Genomic DNA, 19,651 nt, shown 5'->3' on the forward strand with positions numbered 1-19,651 from the left:
TAGGATGCATCGAATACTGGAAACCAGCTGTAAGGCACTGTAACTATGGACGTCCCAAGGGGGGTCTGTCCATTTACATTTCTTGCAGTCTAAAAGGCCCAATTGAGTTACTAAACTTCAATGAGGACTAGCTGCTTGGAGTTAAAATCAATTCATGGAGACAACAGCACCCTCTGCTGCTTCTCAATGTTTACATTAATCCAAGCACACAAACAAAAAGGTCTCACTTAAACCGATTGCTCAAACTTTTGTTTGACCTGGCTGGGAACTTCCCTCATGCAGATTGTTTGCTTACCAGGGACTTTAATACCAACCTTTTCCAGGGAAATCTGGCGGATTCGGGAGGTCTCCTACCATTTCCAACGCCGGTATTAAAGGACCAGACCAAACCCACATCCCAATCATATTGTGGTTTAGGGGAGCACTGTGTGTTGTAACTTCACAGTGTCGGTTTCATCTTAATGAACGGTAGGTTCTCACAGGACATCCCACCGAATTGAACATGGACAAATGGTCGAAAGCATTCTTACTATACCATCTGTAACTTAGCCCTGTTTCCAAACTTAGAAAATTACAGCATCATAGCGCGATCTGAGAGTGACCATTGTCCACAAGTCGTTACTGTGACCCTAAACTCAGTCCATCATAATCCTGCTCCAATTACTCCCAGGGGTGTTCATACTGAAAACCTAAAATGTTTAAGATGGAACGACGACATTAGCATAAACATTATGAAGGAATGCCTCTTACTTACTGCAGGTTGTTTCCTGTTGACAGCCTCCCCCATCCCTGATTGGACAAACTTCTGTTCTCATCTGTTAAGCCAATTTCCATCCCCACCGCATTTCCATACCGATCTTCGCAGCACTCAGACCCCCACTTCAAATCAAACTGTGGTGTTAAAGAAGATCAGAAACACCGCCCTAAGGGCAGCCAGGAAGCACTGTGAATCTAAAGAACTATTGAACGAGTATAAAATTGCACCCAAAAATTACAGATGGGCATATCAAAAGGACAAGCAACATCACCTTGAACAATTTTGGTGCATGCTACTCTGGGAAAGTAAAAATCGGAACTCAAGAAAATCCTGGGCGCTAGTAAACAGTCAATCCAACGGAAACATCAGCCAGGGGAGTGCAAACATTGCCGAGGCAGAATGGGTAATATTTTTGACTGGCCATTTCTGGGCCAATGGAGGAGTGGAAACTACAGAAATCAACAATTCCACACTGATTAAAGATGCCCCTAAGGAGTGCCAGGACTGCTCACAAGAGTTGCGGCAACATCCCTGCGAGAAAATCTCTATCACCTAAACAAGGCTGGCTAAAATACTATCGAAAACAATATCAGATGGAGTGCCAGGTCCAAATGGCCTGCCACAGATCCTGTTTAAATCGAATATCCCTCTCTGGTCAAAGCAGCTAGCAATCCTCTTAGAATACTCACTAAGGAGTTCAATTATACCTGCTCCGGGCGGGGGGCAATAATCCACTTAATCTACAAGTCTGGCTCTCACTCGTCCCCAGACAACTACAGGCTGATAGCCTTACTGGACAGTGAGGTGAAGCACTTTGCTAGTATTCTACTCGAAGAACTGAGCTCTTGGGCTGACCTGAAAGGACTGATTCCAAAAAATCAAACCGGCTTCATCGCAAACTTTGGCACCATGTCTATTTACTGGCACTATCAATACTTAACGATAATGCAATAGTTTCATCCAAGGTGGTTTACTGTTGTTTTGTTGACTTTAAAGCTGCCTTTGACCGGGTCCCAAGGGAAGCACTTAGGGCCAAGCTAACAAAATGGGGAATCCCGGTCAAACTCTAGGAGGCACTAGTCAAATTACACACCAACACCAGTACAAGTCAAGCTTGGTACCAGCTCACATCTGTAACGAAAAATCATGATGACAAGGGGAGTCAAACAGGGATGTGTGCTAGCTCCCCTGCTCTTCAATCTATTCATTGCCGATCTCTCAGCGGAGCTAGATGCAATAAATACCCATCCCCCTAAGATTGGTGGTGTTCAGTTAAGCAACCTCCTGTATGCCGATGACCTCGCTCTCTTCAGCCTCACCCGAGTTGGGCTGCAACGACTGTTAAACAAAATATATAGTTACACCGCCACGAACAACCTGGAGGTAAACCTAAAGAAGACTCAAGTGGTCATATTCGGCAGGAAGCACCATGGGGGTGGTGGCTGGTTATATAACAACTCTGGACTCGCGGTAGGAAAATCATATAAATACCTGGGGATCAACATCGACTCTAGGGGCACTTTTGTCAAACATCGCAGTGACATCGCAATGAAAGCCATGGCTCTTCAAGGGAACCTTTTAAAACTTTCTAAAATATTGACAGGTCCGAGTTTAACTCCAATGTTGGACGTCATGAGAGCCAAAATAGGCCCCATGTTGTCGTAGGGCTTCGAAATTTCCCTGGGCAAACTCAGTACTACACTAAACCAACATGTGACCAAGATTTATAAAAGGATCCTACAGCTGCCATAATCTGCATCTGTTGCACAGATCCGATTAGAACTGGGCCTCCTAAACTACAAAATTCTAAGCACAGGTGCTTATTTAAAAATGTGCCACAAGCTAAGGCAGGCTGGAGCTGGTTCCCCCGAGTCATTGTTATGGTCAGATATTAGCTCTAGCAATGGTGGGTCACACAGTTGTTTTTTTAACGAATGCGTACAGCAATTATTAGCAAGCGACTTCTGGATCCTCAACCCAAGCAATACAGTTTTTAAAATAAGTATCAAGAAGCGCATCCGCATGTGCTCCTGTTCTTCTGATAAAGTGTCCCTCGCCAAACGCAAGCACGCATGGGCAGTAATCAACTCTTATCAGTTGGCCTCTCTTCCATCATACCTGCCCTGCACATACCCTGTGCATCTAAAACTGTGGTTTATGGCACTCATATTGGGGGAGTGGCACTTCCTGAAACATTTACCACTTTGGCGTCGCCCATCAGATGAGCTTCTGTGTAGGGGCTGCAGGGAATCGGTTGAGTCTCTGGAGCATGTTGCATGCCTTTGCCCAGCATTGCTGTTTTTGCGCAGACTAAAACTGAGGCCAGAGTGGAACAGATTGGAAGTTCGGTCTTGTAGGCAGGCTATCATCGCGGCATTGAATCCGGTGAACACTGCTTTAAATATTAGCTTCACACTCTTTATCCACCTTGCAAATCGCAAGCTTAACCAATAAATTCCAGGCCCTCTGTCAAAACCAGGGAGCGAGCATAGGTGGTTATAATAACTGTATATCTTTGAAGCTGCTCCCTAGCAAAACCAGTGTACTCTGCCCCAGCCACAATACGGAACTCAAATTCAATGACCTGTCATTGACTATTGACTGTTGTCACTTTGAACTGTACATTAATTTAGGGATGCTCTTTTATACGTTGGTGTTTTATCTGCCGCTTTTACAAGTAACCTCTATCTTTTATTAATCGTTTTTAATTGATACTACGCCGCCACGTGGTTTCACTTAAGCGATGGTTACTTTGTAGTAGAAGAAATTTTACATTAACAATTTTATTCTTTTATTTCAATTGAGAATGATGGGTGGAGCTTAGTGAAAAAGTCCTCCTTAAGTTTCGATTTTCTATACGTGGATTGTAATGATTTAATTAATGAAACAATAAAATATTTATACAACGGGATCTTGTAAAAGAATATTTCTGTCATCAGTATGCACTTGTAGTAATTACCGCCTTCTTATGCAAACCCGGTCAACGATGGTCTAGCCCCTGATTAATGGATTCATGGAAGGTGGAATAAGCACCAGAGGCCATGTTTGGTGGTATATAGACTACAGTGATATAGCTGCTATTTGCTGGGTATCTTGCATGTACTCTGGCTCTTCAGTGAGTCACCATGATTTCTTCATGCTATGAGAAAGCATCTCAGGGGTTCTCTAAGTTGTCTTGTTGTCTTTATCTTTGTTGTAGCATTCACTATTCCACTGGTGAGGTGAGCAGGACCTACAGAAAGGTTTATAAACACAGGTTTCAGGGGTTCACTCCCTGCGTCCTTCGCATGCTCACAGTGGTAGGTGATATTAGGCTAGGGGTGCTCTGATAGGGTCATGCCTGACTGCTGAGCTACTGGAAGGCTCCACTTTGCCTGGACCAAACTCAAAACTGCTGTTAGGCCAAGTCCCCCGACAAACAGTAGTGATAAGGCCTGTCTCATACTACTCTAAGGACTTCACTCCGCCTGTGATTTTCCTACAAATATTCTATTTTAGATAGAGGAGTCCACTGCTCTCTGGTTTAACAATTTGCTGGTGTCCCATGTGCCCTCTTTAAGTTTATTCAAAGGTATTTTCTCTTTCGGGCACAGAAGTGAAAATATCACATGCATTTTACCATGTTGTGTTGAGGAAACGCTCTTGGCGAACACTGAGGGCCAATTCAAAAAGGGGCTCCACACTCATGGCAGATGCTCCGCAGCCATGGCAGGGTTCCCGCACTCATGGCTGGACCTCCGAATTGCATTTTCTCAATGTGGAGGTCCTGCCACAAGTGCAGGCTCCCCGCCACAACTGTGGTCCCCTGCCACAACTGCGGGCAGCCTGCCACGACTACAGACCCCCCACCATGACTGGAGGCCCCCTGCTACGAGTGTGGAGGCTCTTTATGAATCAGACCCTGAGTCAACTTTAAAGTGAGAACTTGTTAGTTTACAATTTACGTTCATTACCAAAACGTACTACGTAAATGCTTTTCATTTGTAGTTTAAATATCAAGAAGTATTGTCCATAATAAAGTTTTCTTTTAAGGCTCCATGACCTAAATTTATTCGGATTTTATAGGGCTCCATTGTTAAATTGACGCTTCTCAGCCTTTTTATTAATATAATCAGATGAGTATTTCACGGCCCTTAGTAAGAATACACCTATTTTAGACACCTAAACGACGAAGTATTAAATATAAATAGTAAATAATGTACTAATAATGCATAACTGCATGGCATTGGCGAAAAACAGAGCTTGATATATTTGTTCCTTAATTTGTGACACTGACGCCCAGTGGTGGTTGGATTAGGGATGCGCAACCTCACTCCCTCTTTATCTTTTGGAGTTGTGAAGGGCATCGAAGAACACTGTATCCTTGTGAAGTGCTGGTTTCTTACAGTCTTGGTCATGTTTTTAAAGACAGTCAAAAGTAATTTGTAATTAAACTTATTACTAACCACTCCTTATTGTCCTCTGGCGCATATGAATGCTCACATTTACATGGCTGTAAATAGCTTGAACTTCAGTAACAAGATACCCTGACACCCTTAGATGTAATAAAACAATAAAAAAACAATATATATCGAAGGTCTAAGTACTCTAGTAATCAGAGCTCTGATGGGCATATTTACAAGCCCCTATCGCCACAGGAACGTCACTTTTAGTTACGTTCCTTTGACGATATGGGCTTCGCCTTATTTACTAGGCAGAGTAAAGGCACCCTTTCACGCTATACTTATTGATTTTGATGCTACTCCATATTTACAAGGGCAGCGTAAATAGGAGGCAGCGCCAAAATTAAGACCAGGAAAAGCCTTGTCTTAAACAGACAACAAATAGACATTTTTCATTTCTCCTCGTTTTTGCTGTTTCTATGTGTGCTACATTGTGCGCCAGCGCAGGAGGAAACGCACAGCTGCAACATATCCTTGTAAATACGGTGCAGCCCTGCGTTTTGGAAGTGTCGGAGCATGGTGTTAAACCAAGGTGGCTAACACCGCGCTCTGCCACTCCCTAGTAAATATGCACCTGAGTATGTTTGTGTTTTTTTGTATCAGGAGCAGAACTTTGCATGAGTCTGGTATTAACCATGAAGAGAATTACCAGTGAGTCAGTGTATTTTCAGAGGTTCAGCACTGGGTCAACTTGGAGAAAACTAGCTGGGACGTGGATGGCCTCAAGGAATCCGTTCGCTGGTGGAAGTGTGATCCCCCCAGGAACTCTGTCCATGCTGACTTTGCCCTGGCATACAGTTCCACTGTCCCAAAGTCCGGTCCCTCTTCCAGGATGAGGTGCTTTAGGCTATTGCCTGATTCACCGATTGTCCTCTCGTGCATTTCCCCAGTAGGCGCACATAGGGGTCTGCTGTCAGAGCTGGACGGGCTGCCATGACTTAACCACATTCCTGTGTCCCCATCCTCCTGCAGCGTGGGGCTGGATTGAACATTTTAGCAAGGAGTGATTTTCGTTTCCAGTCCTGCACTCGCCAGGGTCCTCCTGAAGGGAGATCTTTGCTCTCATACACATCCATATCAGAGTGATTCATCTGTGAGGTCCACTCTGGCTTGTGCTGAGACACACGCTCAACCCTCACTTCACACACACAGAGCACAGCATATGCCTCCCTCATCCGTATGTCCTGACAAGAGATCGAAACCCTGCGCCCCCTTCACTCCCTCAGAGCTCAGTAGCACTGGATACCGAGGGTCCTGCACAAACAGTGCACCTTCTACAAACACACATCCACGCATAAACCCCAGACTGTGGAAGAGAACCCTGTGTAACCATGCACTAAGGCAACACTCATGGCAGGACACAACTTTGGTAAAAATCTGGTGATATTGTCTCTACTTACTTTCTGCTGGATGGAATTCCACACTATCAGCGTGTCGTTTTTCTGCAGCTTGATGCTTTCCGGGAGTTCTTTTCCTAAATATTTTTCTAGCTGTTCGACCAAAGCAGACACAGTTGTATCAGTTAGGTAGAAAAAGTTAATGTTTTGCTAATGTTAAAGATGTGCCACCATACAGCTGATTCCCAAGCATTCTAAAAAACATATGCAGCTCCGCAGTAAGTCTGGGCAAACGTTATAAAAAACGTTCAGCAAATCTTGCAATGCAAAGCAGATGAAACTTTGAAGTATGCAGCAAATGGTTTTCCTGCAGAATGGGCGAAACTGTGCACAGTCTGCTCAGTCAGTCATTCCTGTCCATGTGGCACTGAGGCCAGCATAAAATGGTAATGCAATTTAAGGCCATTTCATAGATGGTATACAAATTGGCCTCAAACCAGTCAATCAAACACTGCATGTCTCGCTTGACTAAGAGTGAACACTCAGAGATTGCATCATCACTGAGCCCATCAAAGGCAGTGGAGTTGTGGAGTGGGCATGGACTCCCAAAGCAGGGCACTTGACTGCTGCTGGAAGAATGGACATGACACTTAATGAGAGTACTTCGGAGGCACTGTCATCCATTAGAATAATCCAGTGGCTGTATATCTATATCTATATCTATATCTATATCTATATCTATATCTATATCTATATTCACTTAAAAAACCATAGGTTTCACACATGTTATAGTTAGCTGGACATTTCACTCGTAAAAAACCAATGAAATTCCCCCGTTATAGTTAGTTCAGATAACTATATCTCGCGCGCCCGCAATCCACTGCTCATGACGTCACATATTACATCACTCATGACATGGTCAGTGGCATCACTCATGACATCACTGATGACATCATCCTTGTGAAAGAGTGGCGGTCGCGCGAGTTATAGTTATCTGAACCAACTATAACGCTGGAATTTCATTGGTTTTTTACGAGTGAAATGTCCAGCTAACTATAACATGTGTGAAACCTATGGTTTTTTAAGTGAATTTGCAAGGTTTTTTAAATGCTAATTCCTAACTATAACATGTGTGAAACCTATGGTTTTTTAAGTGAATTTGTAAGGTTTTTTAAATGCTAAGTTATGTATGTATTATTATATTTTTTATATATTTATTTTACAATAAACTACCTATGTATATAGTTATAGATTGACTGTATCCTGTAATATGGAATGGCTCGTTTAAAATGTTTTTTTTTTTTTAAGGTTTTTTACCGTGCGCGCACGGTGCGCGCACTCCGCGAATTTTTGAAAAAAAAATAAAAAAAATGTTCACCCCTCGGGGTCCTTCAGGGACCCCCTGACAAAGGCTAGGGTGTAAGGAACTCTCTACCCTGTCCCCTTTTCACGTTCTCAACCTTTCTTTTTCACTGTCACACACCAAACACACAAAATGGCGGCCGACACTTCCTGATTGCGACCGATTCGAATGTTGACTGACATGTAACCACCAATTAGATTTGCGCTCGCGCACGTTAGGGTGCGCGCACTGTGCGCGCTTATAGATATTTATGTACTTTTAAATGCAATTTTCTCAGGAACTACTGAACAGATTGACACCATATATGCAAAAGGCACATGCCTGACCTGAGGACTACCTCTTTGCCAAATTTCAAGTAATTCTGTTCAGCCGTTCGGGCTGTACCTTCGACTAAAGGTCCTATGGGAAAATGCATGGGGAAAACGCGTTTTGGGACCCCCCTTTTTTCTCTGCCCCGCTTGATGAATCACCCCGAGACTATCAGGGTAGGAGCTGAGCGGAGCGCCCCATTAGTTTTGAAAATTTCGCGAGGATTCGTCAACCGGCGCCAAAGGTATTCAAAATGCGCGGTGCGTGCACTCCGCGAATTTTTGAAAAAAAAAATAAAAAAAATGTTCACCCCTCGGGGTCCTTCAGGGACCCCCTGACAAAGGCTAGAGGGTCAGGAACTCTCTACCCTGTCCCCTTTTCACGTTCTCAACCTTTCTTTTTCACTGTCACACACCAAACACACAAAATGGCGGCCGACACTTCCTGATTGCGACCGATTAGAATGTTGACTCACATGTAACCACCAATTAGATTTGCGCTCGCGCACGTTAGGGTGCGCGCACTGTGCGCGCTTATAGATATTTATGTACTTTTAAATGCAATTTTCTCAGGAACTACTGAACAGATTGACACCATATATGCAAAAGGCACATGCCTAACCTGAGGACTACCTCTTTGCCAAATTTCAAGTAATTCTGTTCAGCCGTTCGGGCTGTACCTTCGACTAAAGGTCCTATGGGAAAATGCATGGGGAAAACGCGTTTTGGGACCCCCCTTTTTTCTCAGCCCCCGCTTGATGAATCACCCCGAGACTTTCAGGGTAGGAGCTGAGCGGAGCGCCCCATTAGTTTTGAAAATTTCGCGAGGATTCGTCAACCGGCGCTAAAGTTATTCAAAATAGAATTTTCAGATTTCCTATGGAAACATGGTCCTAACTATAACTATCTACTGCCGACCGCCAGTAGATAATATTTATATATATATATTCACTGAAAAAACCAAAGGTTTCAGGGACGTTATAGTTAGCTGGACATTTCCCTCGTACAAAACCCTAGAAATTCCCCCGTTATAGTTAGTTCAGCTAACTATAACTCGCGCCCCTGCAATGCACTGCTGATGACTTCACATATTACATCACTCATGACATGGTCAGTGACATCACTGATGACATCACTGATGACATCTCAAATTACATCACTGATGACATCACTGATGACATCATCCAGTGTCTGTGTGTTTCTATAATCTTTAAATATGTTTAATATATATAGGGAAAGGCATATTGAAGAATGAGTGGGTGTATAAGTGTCTGAATGGATGATTTACTAGGTGCGTGACTGCCTCTATAAGTGAGTGATGAAATGTATCTTACTGAATGCATGGGTTAGTGACTAAACTGTGTGAATGTCTGTATCCGTCTGTCTGTTGGTGTGTAAGCGGCTGCATGGGTTTGTGAATAGCTACATGAGTGTCTATATGAGTTATTGATAGGTTCTCTGAGTATCTGTATGGCTTCCTGGGTGTTTGTGGGGGTGGGGTGTGTGTGACTCTGTGCATAGATGTGTGAGTGGGTGATTCACTGGGTGCATGGTTTCAAGAGTGCATCTGCTGGTGCCACATGCCAGATGGCATATGCAGGCTCTGCAGTGGGACCTGAAGTTCCAGTGGTGTATAGGTGTGTTAGTGAGTGAATGTATATATCAGTGGTACATGTGTGAGTAACTACATATGTGAAAGGCAGTATATATGTGTGTTGGAGTATATAAATGGCTATAAGTGAGAGTGTGTGATTGTGAGAGTGGCTGTATGGATGAGTGTATGTTGGTATCAGTGATTGTATAAGAGCGTAAGAATGTGCTGGTATTTGAGTAATTAAGCTGTGTGTGTAAAACTGTGTAGGTGAGTAAATGGCAGTGTGATTAATTATTTGCATGACTGACTAGGTGTCTGAGTACCTCTATTGATGAGTGGTGGTGTGTGAGTGTCTATATAGGTGTATGAGTGCATATGATAGTCCTGTACTGAGTGACCATACGTATGAGTGACTGTACGGGTGAGTGAGTGGATGTGTGTGTAAACCTAAGAATCAATGAGTGGGTATGTAGTTATTGGTGTTGGAGTGTTTCTGGTTTTGAGAATGGCAGTCTGTAATTTAGAGTGGGTGTATGAAAGGTTATATTAGGGTGTGAGAATTTGCATCAATTTATCACATGTATGATGTCATCAGTGATGTCATCAATGATGTCATTTGAGATGTCATCAGTGATGTCATCAGTGATGTCACTGACCATGTCATGAGTGATGTAATATGTGAGGTTATCAGCAGTGCATTGCGGGGGCGCGAGTTATAGTTATCTGAACTAACTATAACGGGGGAATTTCTATGGTTTTGTACGAGTGAAATGTCCAACTAACTATAACTTTCCCTAAAACCTATGGTTTTTTCAGTGAATTTCTAAGGTTTTTTAAATGCTAATTTCTAACTATAACGTGCCTGAAACCTATGGTTTTTTAAGTGAATATATTTTTATGTATACATATATGTATTTATTATCTACTGGCGGTCGCCAGTAGATAGTTATAGTTAGGACCGAGTTCCCATAGGAAATCTGAAAATTCTATTTTGAATAACCTTGGCGCCGGTTGACTTATCTTCGCGAAATGTTCAAAACTAATGGGGCGCTCTGCTCAGCTCCTACCCTGAAAGTCTCGGGGTGATTCGTCAAGCGGGGGCTGAGAAAAAAGGGGGGTCCCAAAACGCATTTTCCCCATGCATTTTCCCATAGGACCTTTAGTCGAAGGTACAGCCCGAACGGCTGAACAGAATTACTTGAAATTTGGCAAAGAGGTAGTCCTCAGGTCAGGCATGTGCCTTTTGCTTAAATGGTGTCAATCTGTTCAGTAGTTCTTGAGAAAATCAAAAGTAAAATCACATATATATCTGGGCGGAGCCTAACCACACATCTCATCGTGAGTTCTGATTGGCTGTCAGCACTTCATCCAAGAAGTGTTGGCAGCCATCTTGGGACCAATATACATGATAGCACCTCATTAAAACTCATTGCAGTTAATAGAAGGTTTTAAGACTTTAGTTACATTATAAATCATTTGTTGATGGTACCATACTCATTTTAGGAATTGTGGTGTGTTCTAAGGTGATTTTACCATGTGAAAAAGCCTTCTGCTGTGATGTCATGAATCATGCTTGAGAGAAAACTATTTTCTCATGCTTTTCCCACAGAGGTTTGCAAGGTGATCTATAAGCTAAACTGAGAGCATATTTTCTGTAAATTCACATTATCTTTCTCAGTCCTGTGAGAATGAAGTCTGACATTCCCAGTAAAACATGTACATCCAACAAGGGCAGAGACTGTCAGTTGATTCCTTTGTGTTCTACTGCAGCGTCCCAGAGTATTCTAAAGAACAACTAGAGCGCTAACAGTCCTACTTATGACAAACGTACGGCACACCTGAAGCCATCTTGGTTGGAATAAAGTGGTAACTCTTAAAACATTTAATTTAAAAAGGAACAAAATGAGGGGGTTCATTTTGCCATAGAAAGTATGATTAGTGCTGCAGAAAGAAAAATTAGGGCACATTTTGAGTGACTTCTCAAATCCTCTTCCATTTCATTAAAAAATTCTGACATGCAGACTGAAACATGCACTTTGAATACCAGCAGCAGACTTCCCTGGTGAGCAGTAGTTTTACTACAGTGATCTAATGAGCAACTAGAGTGCTAACATTCAGAATTTATGGCAAATGTGTGACACATCTGAATGCCTTCTTGATGGAACCAAAATAAAAAAATGAAAGTATTCCCACTGAGGAGGCTGCAGTAAATGAGGAAATTAGGAAACTTCATAACAAATAAATCTCCCAAGATGGCCACCAGAGACAAAAGAGCCCAAACGTTGCCCAAATATCACCCAGATGTAGCCCAAGTATAGCCCAATGACAGAATGTCCCAGAGTGTTCTTAAGAAAAACTAGAGCGCTTACTGTCTAACTTATGACAAAAGTATGGCACACCTGAAGCCTTCTTGATTGGAATAAACTGGTAACACTTAAAACATTTAATTTAAAAAGGAACACCGTGAGGGGGTTCATTTTGTCATAGAAATTATGATTAGTGCTGAAGAAAGAAAAATTAGGGCACATTTTGAGTGACTTCTCAAATCCTCTTCTATTTCATTAAAAAATTCTGATATGCAGACTGAAACATGCACTTTGAATACCAGCAGCAGACTTCCGTGGTGAGCAGTAGCTTTACTACAGTGATCTAATGAGCAACTAGAGTGCTAACATTCAGAATTTATGGCAAATGTGTGACATATCTGAATACCTTCTTGATGGAATCAAAGTAAAAAACTGAAAGCATTTCCTACTGAGGAGACTGCAGTAAATGAGGAAATTAGGAAACTTCATAACAAATAAATCTCCCAAGATGGCCACCAGAGACAAAAGAGCCCAAATGCAGCACAAATATCACCCAGATGTAGCCCACATGTAGCAAAATGACAGAAGTGTGCAAAACACTTATTTTTTGTGTATTTGCAGTTTTATATAGTGCAGACTTGTCAGGTATTGGAGTGCTTTACATGAGCATTGGTTACATCACACAAGATCAAATTCATTTTGGTTGTAGACATGGGGAGATTAAGTGATTTGACCAGAATCACAGAATGTTGAGCTGAAGCAGAAACTCCAACCTGGTTCCCTAGTTGCAAAGTCTGCAGCTCTGGAAGTAACACCACATCCTCTCCCCTAGGTGCAACATTTAATCAAGTGGTCAACTGGATAAAAAAACATAAAGATTACAAATAATGTAAAAGTTCTTTGTCGCTATTTGAAAACTCAGAAAATATGTCCTCATTTTAGTTTTTTAGAGCACTAACCATAATTTTGATGCAAATAAGACCCTCTCATATATGTAATTTCTAAAGGAAATACTCTAGGTATTACAGTTTTGATTACATCAAGATGACGTCAGGCGTTCCACACTTTTGTAATAAATATAGAATGTTAGCAATCTAGTGGTTCATTGGGATACTGTTGAGAGGCAGAGGCCAGGGGCATGGACTCTGAAAATTGAAGGCAGGTAGGAGAGTGCAGATGCAACAATTTGACCACACTGGGCAGGCAGGAAGGGCAGTGGCAGCACAACAGACTATGGAGGGCAGTGGAAAGGGGGGCAGGGGCATCAAACCAACAATACAGGACTGGCAAGAGAGGCTGTGGCAATATAATAGACCATTTTGGGCAGAAGGAAGAGGCAGTGGTAGTACAACCATACATGCCAACAGACCTGTTTCAGCCAGGAAACGTCCAATGTTTTTAAGCTCAAATGGGCTTTATTTGATGTTTATGTTTATGTTTATGTTTTTTCAATATTTTATTGCGCACGAATACCCTAAGGTGTCTCGGCGCATACAGAACATCCTACTGACCAAGGCATCCAAAGGGATTATTGGTTGAATAACCAAGTCTTCAGGATTTTACGGAACATGATAAGTGTAGGGGCAGTTTTTATGACAATGGGGAGGGAGTTCCACAGCCTAGGAGTTGCTACCAAAAAACGTCTGTCTCCTGTCTACAATCTCCTCTTTTTCAATGTAACTCAAAGGGGAAAATCAATACCCCAGTTTTTTTTCAAAATCTCCCTCTTACCAAGTTCAAAATGTTCGCACGTAAGGTACATTGGATCATGGTAGGCAGGAGGAATTGGGGTAGGGACATGGACTCGGATAACAGAGGACAGGAGGGACATGGTGAGGTGCACCAAACTGACCCTACAGGGCAGGCATCAGGGTTTGCAGCAGCACAATACACCACACAGCGCATGCGGGACGGGAGTGCAGCACAACAATCCATAGAAAGCAATAGGGAGGGGACAGGACCATGCACATGGAGAACAGAGAACAGAGGGGAAAGAGGCAATGGTAGCTAGCTGACCATAATGGACAGACAGGAGAGAAAGCTGCAGCATAACAGACCATAAAGGGCAGGAGGGACGGATCAGGGGCATTACAATGGAACAGACAAGCCAGGAGGGAGGGAATAGGGGTCTGCACATGGAAACAGAGGGCTGGGGGCAAGGGGGCAGGGCAGGAGCAGCAAGATGACCATGGAGGTCAGGCAGGTTGGGCACTAGAAAAAAGACACACCATGGAGAGCAACAATGAGACTATGATGGCATACACACAGACCATGGAGGGAAGGTGGGAGGGGGTCAGGGGCAGCTAGGTGACCACACAGGGAATGTGGGAAGGGCCATGGCAGCACAGAAGACCATGCATGGCAAGCAGGAGGGTTAGTGGCAGCACAATGGCTATGATGTGGAAGAAGGAAGGGGCATGCACAAAGGACCATGGAGGATAGAAGGGAGGGTCAGGACCTGGGCACAGACAAGAGAGTTCAGGGGAAGGGGCCTCACAACATACCGCGCGGGGCAGGCAAGAGGAGCAGCTGCAGCACAACAGACCAGGGAGGGCAGAAGGGTGTGGCAGTAAAATGGACCATGGAGGACAGGAGGAAGGGGATAGGGGCATGGCATGTAGACAGGCAGGGTGGAGGTGGCAGGGACAGGTTACAGTGATCTGACAATGCTAGGCAGGTGGGAGGGGTGTGGCAGCTCAACAGAACACTCAGAGTAGATAGGAGTGGCAGGTCCATGGAACATGGTGGGCAAAAAGGATGGAGCAGGGGCATGCACAAAGACATCGGAGGGCAGGGGGAAGGAGAATAGGGGCAGCAAGCTAAGCACAGAGGCTAAGCAAGAGGTCAATGATGGGCCATAGAATTGGGCAATGGAGGGCAGGAGGAGTGGAGTGGTACATCATGCTAAATGGAGGGCAGTGGCAGCACATCAGACCATGCATGGCAGGAGGGAGGAGGCTAGTCCATGGATTCAGACAACAGAGGATAGGGAGGAGCTGGATGGGGCAGCAAGCTAACTGTTCAGAGAAGGTGGGTATTAGGAACTTAATTGTTTTTAAAATGTGTGTCTGTGCAAACTACTTAAAATATGAACAAGTATGCAGCATAATCTCACTTTTATTCAGGAAGAAGAGGACGTTTGTGACTGTGACTCCGGGCTCACTTGGCAGAAAAACCCCCTGACCCTCCACCCCCCATCGCAAAATGTAATGACCTTGAAAATGGTAGTTGGACGCAGTGTTATATAGAACATAGTCCTGAGAGCACGATTGAAAATGAAAACTAGATATAGTATATGGTATAAACTATGCACCAAAAAGTGTGATATAAGAGGAACCGGGGCGTGAAATATAATATGCAACACATTGTGCGCAATGACAGATTCATTGGAGGGAGAGCGCGAGATAGCACAGGCACTAGCGCGTGCTATGCGATATGCGCCTTGGAGTGTAATATGCACAGGGCAGTGTTGTGTAACCTAACTAGTCTCTAAAGTTGTAATATAAAATATGTGCTGGGGAGTGTAACGTTGCATATGCACTGTGACAAAGATATGGATCCCAGATTGTATTATGTATGGCATAGCGCTGTGCGTTATATCATAGGCATCGAGGAAGGCACGTTAGATGGGGCAATATAACCCGTGCGAAGTGTGGCATGACATATTCACGGGGTGGTGTTACAGTGCACATGGGCTAGAGAGTGTCATAGCATACACACTAGCTGGTGGAATACAACACAGAGGTGTGAGGCACTCGGTGGGCACTGGTGGGTGTAACACAGCATTGGGCTCAGCCAGGAGCACGCTGTGACTCTCAAGTGAGGTTCGTCTCCTTTCCAAAGAGTAAAATAAAAAGTATTACACATCCGGCGGTGGATGTGTGTTTTATTAACCGTGAGGGGGTTTCTTGCATAGTTTGGTCGAATTTTTTTAGAATCCCCTTTGAATGGCTTGGTGTGCGTGTATATTAAATGTGCCCATCAATAGCTACCCTTGTTTGTATAAATAAACAACAAGGGTGTCTACTTGGAGAGTACCCACCGGCGGGGGCGCCGGGATTAGGCACGGTAGGGCGTCAGACACGTCAGAGCTTCACTAGCGGTGTAAATACATTCCATGTGGATTCATTCTATGCATAGTCGCCTTTTAATGAATATCGTCATGGTGATAGGTAAATACGGTTTGTCCAGCATGTCCTAGGTGTTTCTATAAATATATATATTTTTTAAATAATAAAATACAAAGGCCGGCCCCGGGGGATAGGGTCCCCGAGGCCATAAGTGGCCTGAGGAGGGGGGCAACGCAGCTCCCCTCCTAAAGAAGAAAAAAAAAAAAGGCTATGACCCGGGGGTTGGGGTCCCTTGGGAGGGCCAAATTAATTTTTTTCAACAAAAAAGATTAGGGTGCAGGCCCTGGGGGATGGGGTCCCCAGGGCCAGTAAATTATAAAAAGAAGGGGGGGCACACAGCCCTCCTTCTTAAAAAAATAAAATAAATAAAAGACCGGCATCGCGCCGGAGTCCATGCCCCCTCCTTGTAGCACTCTGCAAACGCGCCCCCTGGCCAGTTGTGAGTTGGGGAATTAATTCCCCTTCAATACTGAGGGTCCCTGAGGGCCAACTAGCCCAACAGGTATCTCCATTATGCACCAGGGAGCTGCGTTGCAGACAGGTGTTCTGAGACCACGCCCCTGTTTACACCTCTATGCAACGCAGCTCTGTGGCGCTTACTGGAGGTACCTAGTGGGCTAGTTTGACCCTAGGGAACCTTAGGATTCAAGGGGACTTAATCTCTCAACTTAGAACGGCCACAGGGTGCGTTTACACAGTGGTGAAGGGAGGGGACGGGGCCTGAGGTGACGTGTGCAAACACGCCCTGTGGCGTGTTTTAAGTTGGGGAAATAATTCCCTTTCAATCCTGAGGGACCCTGGGGGCCAACTAGCCCACCAGGTGCTTCCAGTAAGCGCCACTGCTCTGCGTTGCATAGAGGTGGTGCAGGCCGTGCCTCTTTTTACACCTGTCTGCAATGGCGCTTACTGGACGTACCTAGTGGGCTATTTTGCCCCTAGGGATCCTCAGGATTCAAGGGGACTTAATCTCCCAACTTAAAAAATGGCCATTAGGGCGTGTTTACACAGTGGGGAAGGGAGGGGATGGGGCCTGAGGTGACGTGTGCAAATACGCCCTATGGCGCGTTTTCAGTTGGGGAAAATATTCCCCTTCAATCCTGAGGGCCCCTGGAGGGCTAACTAGCCCACCAGGTGCTTCCAGTAAACGCCACTGAGCTGCGTTGCAGAGAGGTGGTCCAGGCCGTGCCACTTTTTACACCTCTCTGCAACGCAGCTCTGTGGCACTTACTGGAGGTACCTAGTGGGCTAGATGGACCCGAGGGACCCTCAGGATTCAAATGAACTTATTCTCCCAACTAAAAACGGCCACAGGGCGTGTTTACACAGTGGTGAAGGGAGAGGACGGGTCCTGAGTTAACGTGTGCAAACAAGCCCTGTGGCGCGTTTTAAGTTGGGGAAATAATTCCCCTTCAATCCTGAGGGACCCTGGAGGGCCAACTAACCCACCAGGTGCTTCCAGTAAGTGCCACTGCGCTGCGTTGCAGAGAGGTGGTCTAGGCCGTGCCCCTTTTTACATCTCTCTGCAACGCAGCTCTGTGGCGCTTACTGGAGGTACCTAGTTGTCTAGTTGGACCCTAGGGACCCTCAGGATTCAAGGGGACTTAATCTCCCAACTAAAAACGGCCACAGGGCGTGTTTACACAGTGGTGAAGGGAGGGGACGGGTCCTGAGTTAACGTGTGCAAACAAGCCCTGTGGTGCATTTTAAGTTGCGGAAATAATTCCCCTTCAATCCTGAGGGACCCTGGGGGCCAACTAGCCCACCATGTGCTTCCAGTAAGCGCCACTGCGCTGCGTTGCAGAGATGTGGTCTAGGCCGTGCCCCTTTTTACATCTCTCTGCAACGCAGCTCTGTGGCGCTTACTGGAGGTATCTAGTGGTCTAGTTGGACCCTAGGGACCCTCAGGATTCAAGGGGACTTAATCTCCCAACTTAAAACGGCCACAGGGCGTATTTATACAGTAGGGAAGTGAGGGGACGGGGCCTGAGGTGACGTGTGCAAACACGCCCTGTGGCGCGTTTTAAGAGGTAGTTTTAATCCCCTGCCCTATTATATACTAGGGGCTTGCAGAGGAGGTCATGCTGATCACAGGGGGACCCCAACACATAGTGTTCCCTAGTGTATGTAGGTGTTTTCACTGTATTCTGAGTGTCTTTTAACATAGCACTGGCTCTAGGACTGGTTAGTCAGACTCAGTTACCACCAGTATCCGACTGAAAAAGTTGAGGGTACAGGATGATTTTGCAACAAGGCTTCTTTCTGCTCTTCTGTTTGTTCTTTCTGCACGTTATCCTTCTTCCTGCTGTTTTCTTCGTCTTTGAGGACTTCTGTTGCTTCTTTCTGCATTTCTTTTTTTTCTTTCTGTGCGTTTTTTCTTCTTTCTTCACATGTCCTATCTCTGTAGGCATAGTTAGAAATTAGCATTTAAAAAACCTTTGAAATTCACTGAAAAAACCATAGGTTTCAGGCACGTTATAGTTAGGAATTAGCATTTAAAAAACCTTAGAAATTCACTGAAAAAACCATAGGTTTCAGGGGCGTTATAGTTAGCTGGACTTTTGACTCGTACAAAACCATTGAAATTCCCCCTTTATAGTTAGTTCAGCTAACTATAACTCGCGCGCCCGCAATGCACTGCTGATGACGTCACATATTACATCACTCATGACATGGTCAGTGACATCACTCATGACATCACTGATGACATCTCAAATGACATCACTAATGACATCACTGATGACATCATCCTTGTGATAGAGTGGCAGACCTCCTCTTCCCCTAATATAACCTTTGATACACACATTCAAAAATAGAAACTACAATGTTCAAAACAATGGACATACCAATACCAGTTACAACAACCTATTCAGTAATTCTAAGATCCACATACACATCCACTTATTCACCAACAGTCCTATACAGTCACTCATATATGTACTCACTCATCATATGTACTCACACACCTATACATCCTGTTACACAACACCACTCATCCATAGAGTTACTCACACACATAGTCACTCATGCTAATAAAGAATCAAACATCCATTTACTTGCATATACAGTTATACACACACCACCACACTTACTTCTACAGAAACTTACACATACTTAGTCTTTTAAACAATCACTTATAGAAACACATACTTATTCATACAGGAACTCTTTCAATCTCTCACTCTCACATATACTCACTTATATACACCAATAGTCACATATACTAGTTTAAAACATATGTAGTTACTCATAAAGACACTATTGAGACAGTCTATCACTCACTAACACACCCATGCACACACTCATCCACCCATACAGTCCTGCACACATGCTGTCTTCAACACATACAAACAGTGAGTCACTCATTCATGCACCTATGCACTACGTAATACCCCCCACCGAACCATACAGACACTC

General features: G+C 44.3%; 1 protein-coding gene across 1 annotated transcript in view; it reads right to left on the reverse strand.

Moving 5' to 3' along the window:
* Positions 1-19,651, reverse strand: part of LOC146866644 (leukocyte surface antigen CD53-like) — a 139,051-nt gene that overhangs the window by 46,871 nt on the left and 72,529 nt on the right. The window contains exon 4 of the mRNA XM_085616489.1: positions 6,600-6,689. Coding sequence (XP_085472615.1) covers positions 6,600-6,689 — 90 coding nt within the window. The remainder of the gene's footprint in view (positions 1-6,599; positions 6,690-19,651) is intronic.

The sequence above is a fragment of the Triturus cristatus genome, chromosome 1_2, assembly GCF_964204655.1.
Source record: "Triturus cristatus chromosome 1_2, aTriCri1.1, whole genome shotgun sequence".
In the NCBI taxonomy this organism is placed as follows: Eukaryota; Metazoa; Chordata; class Amphibia; order Caudata; family Salamandridae; genus Triturus; species Triturus cristatus.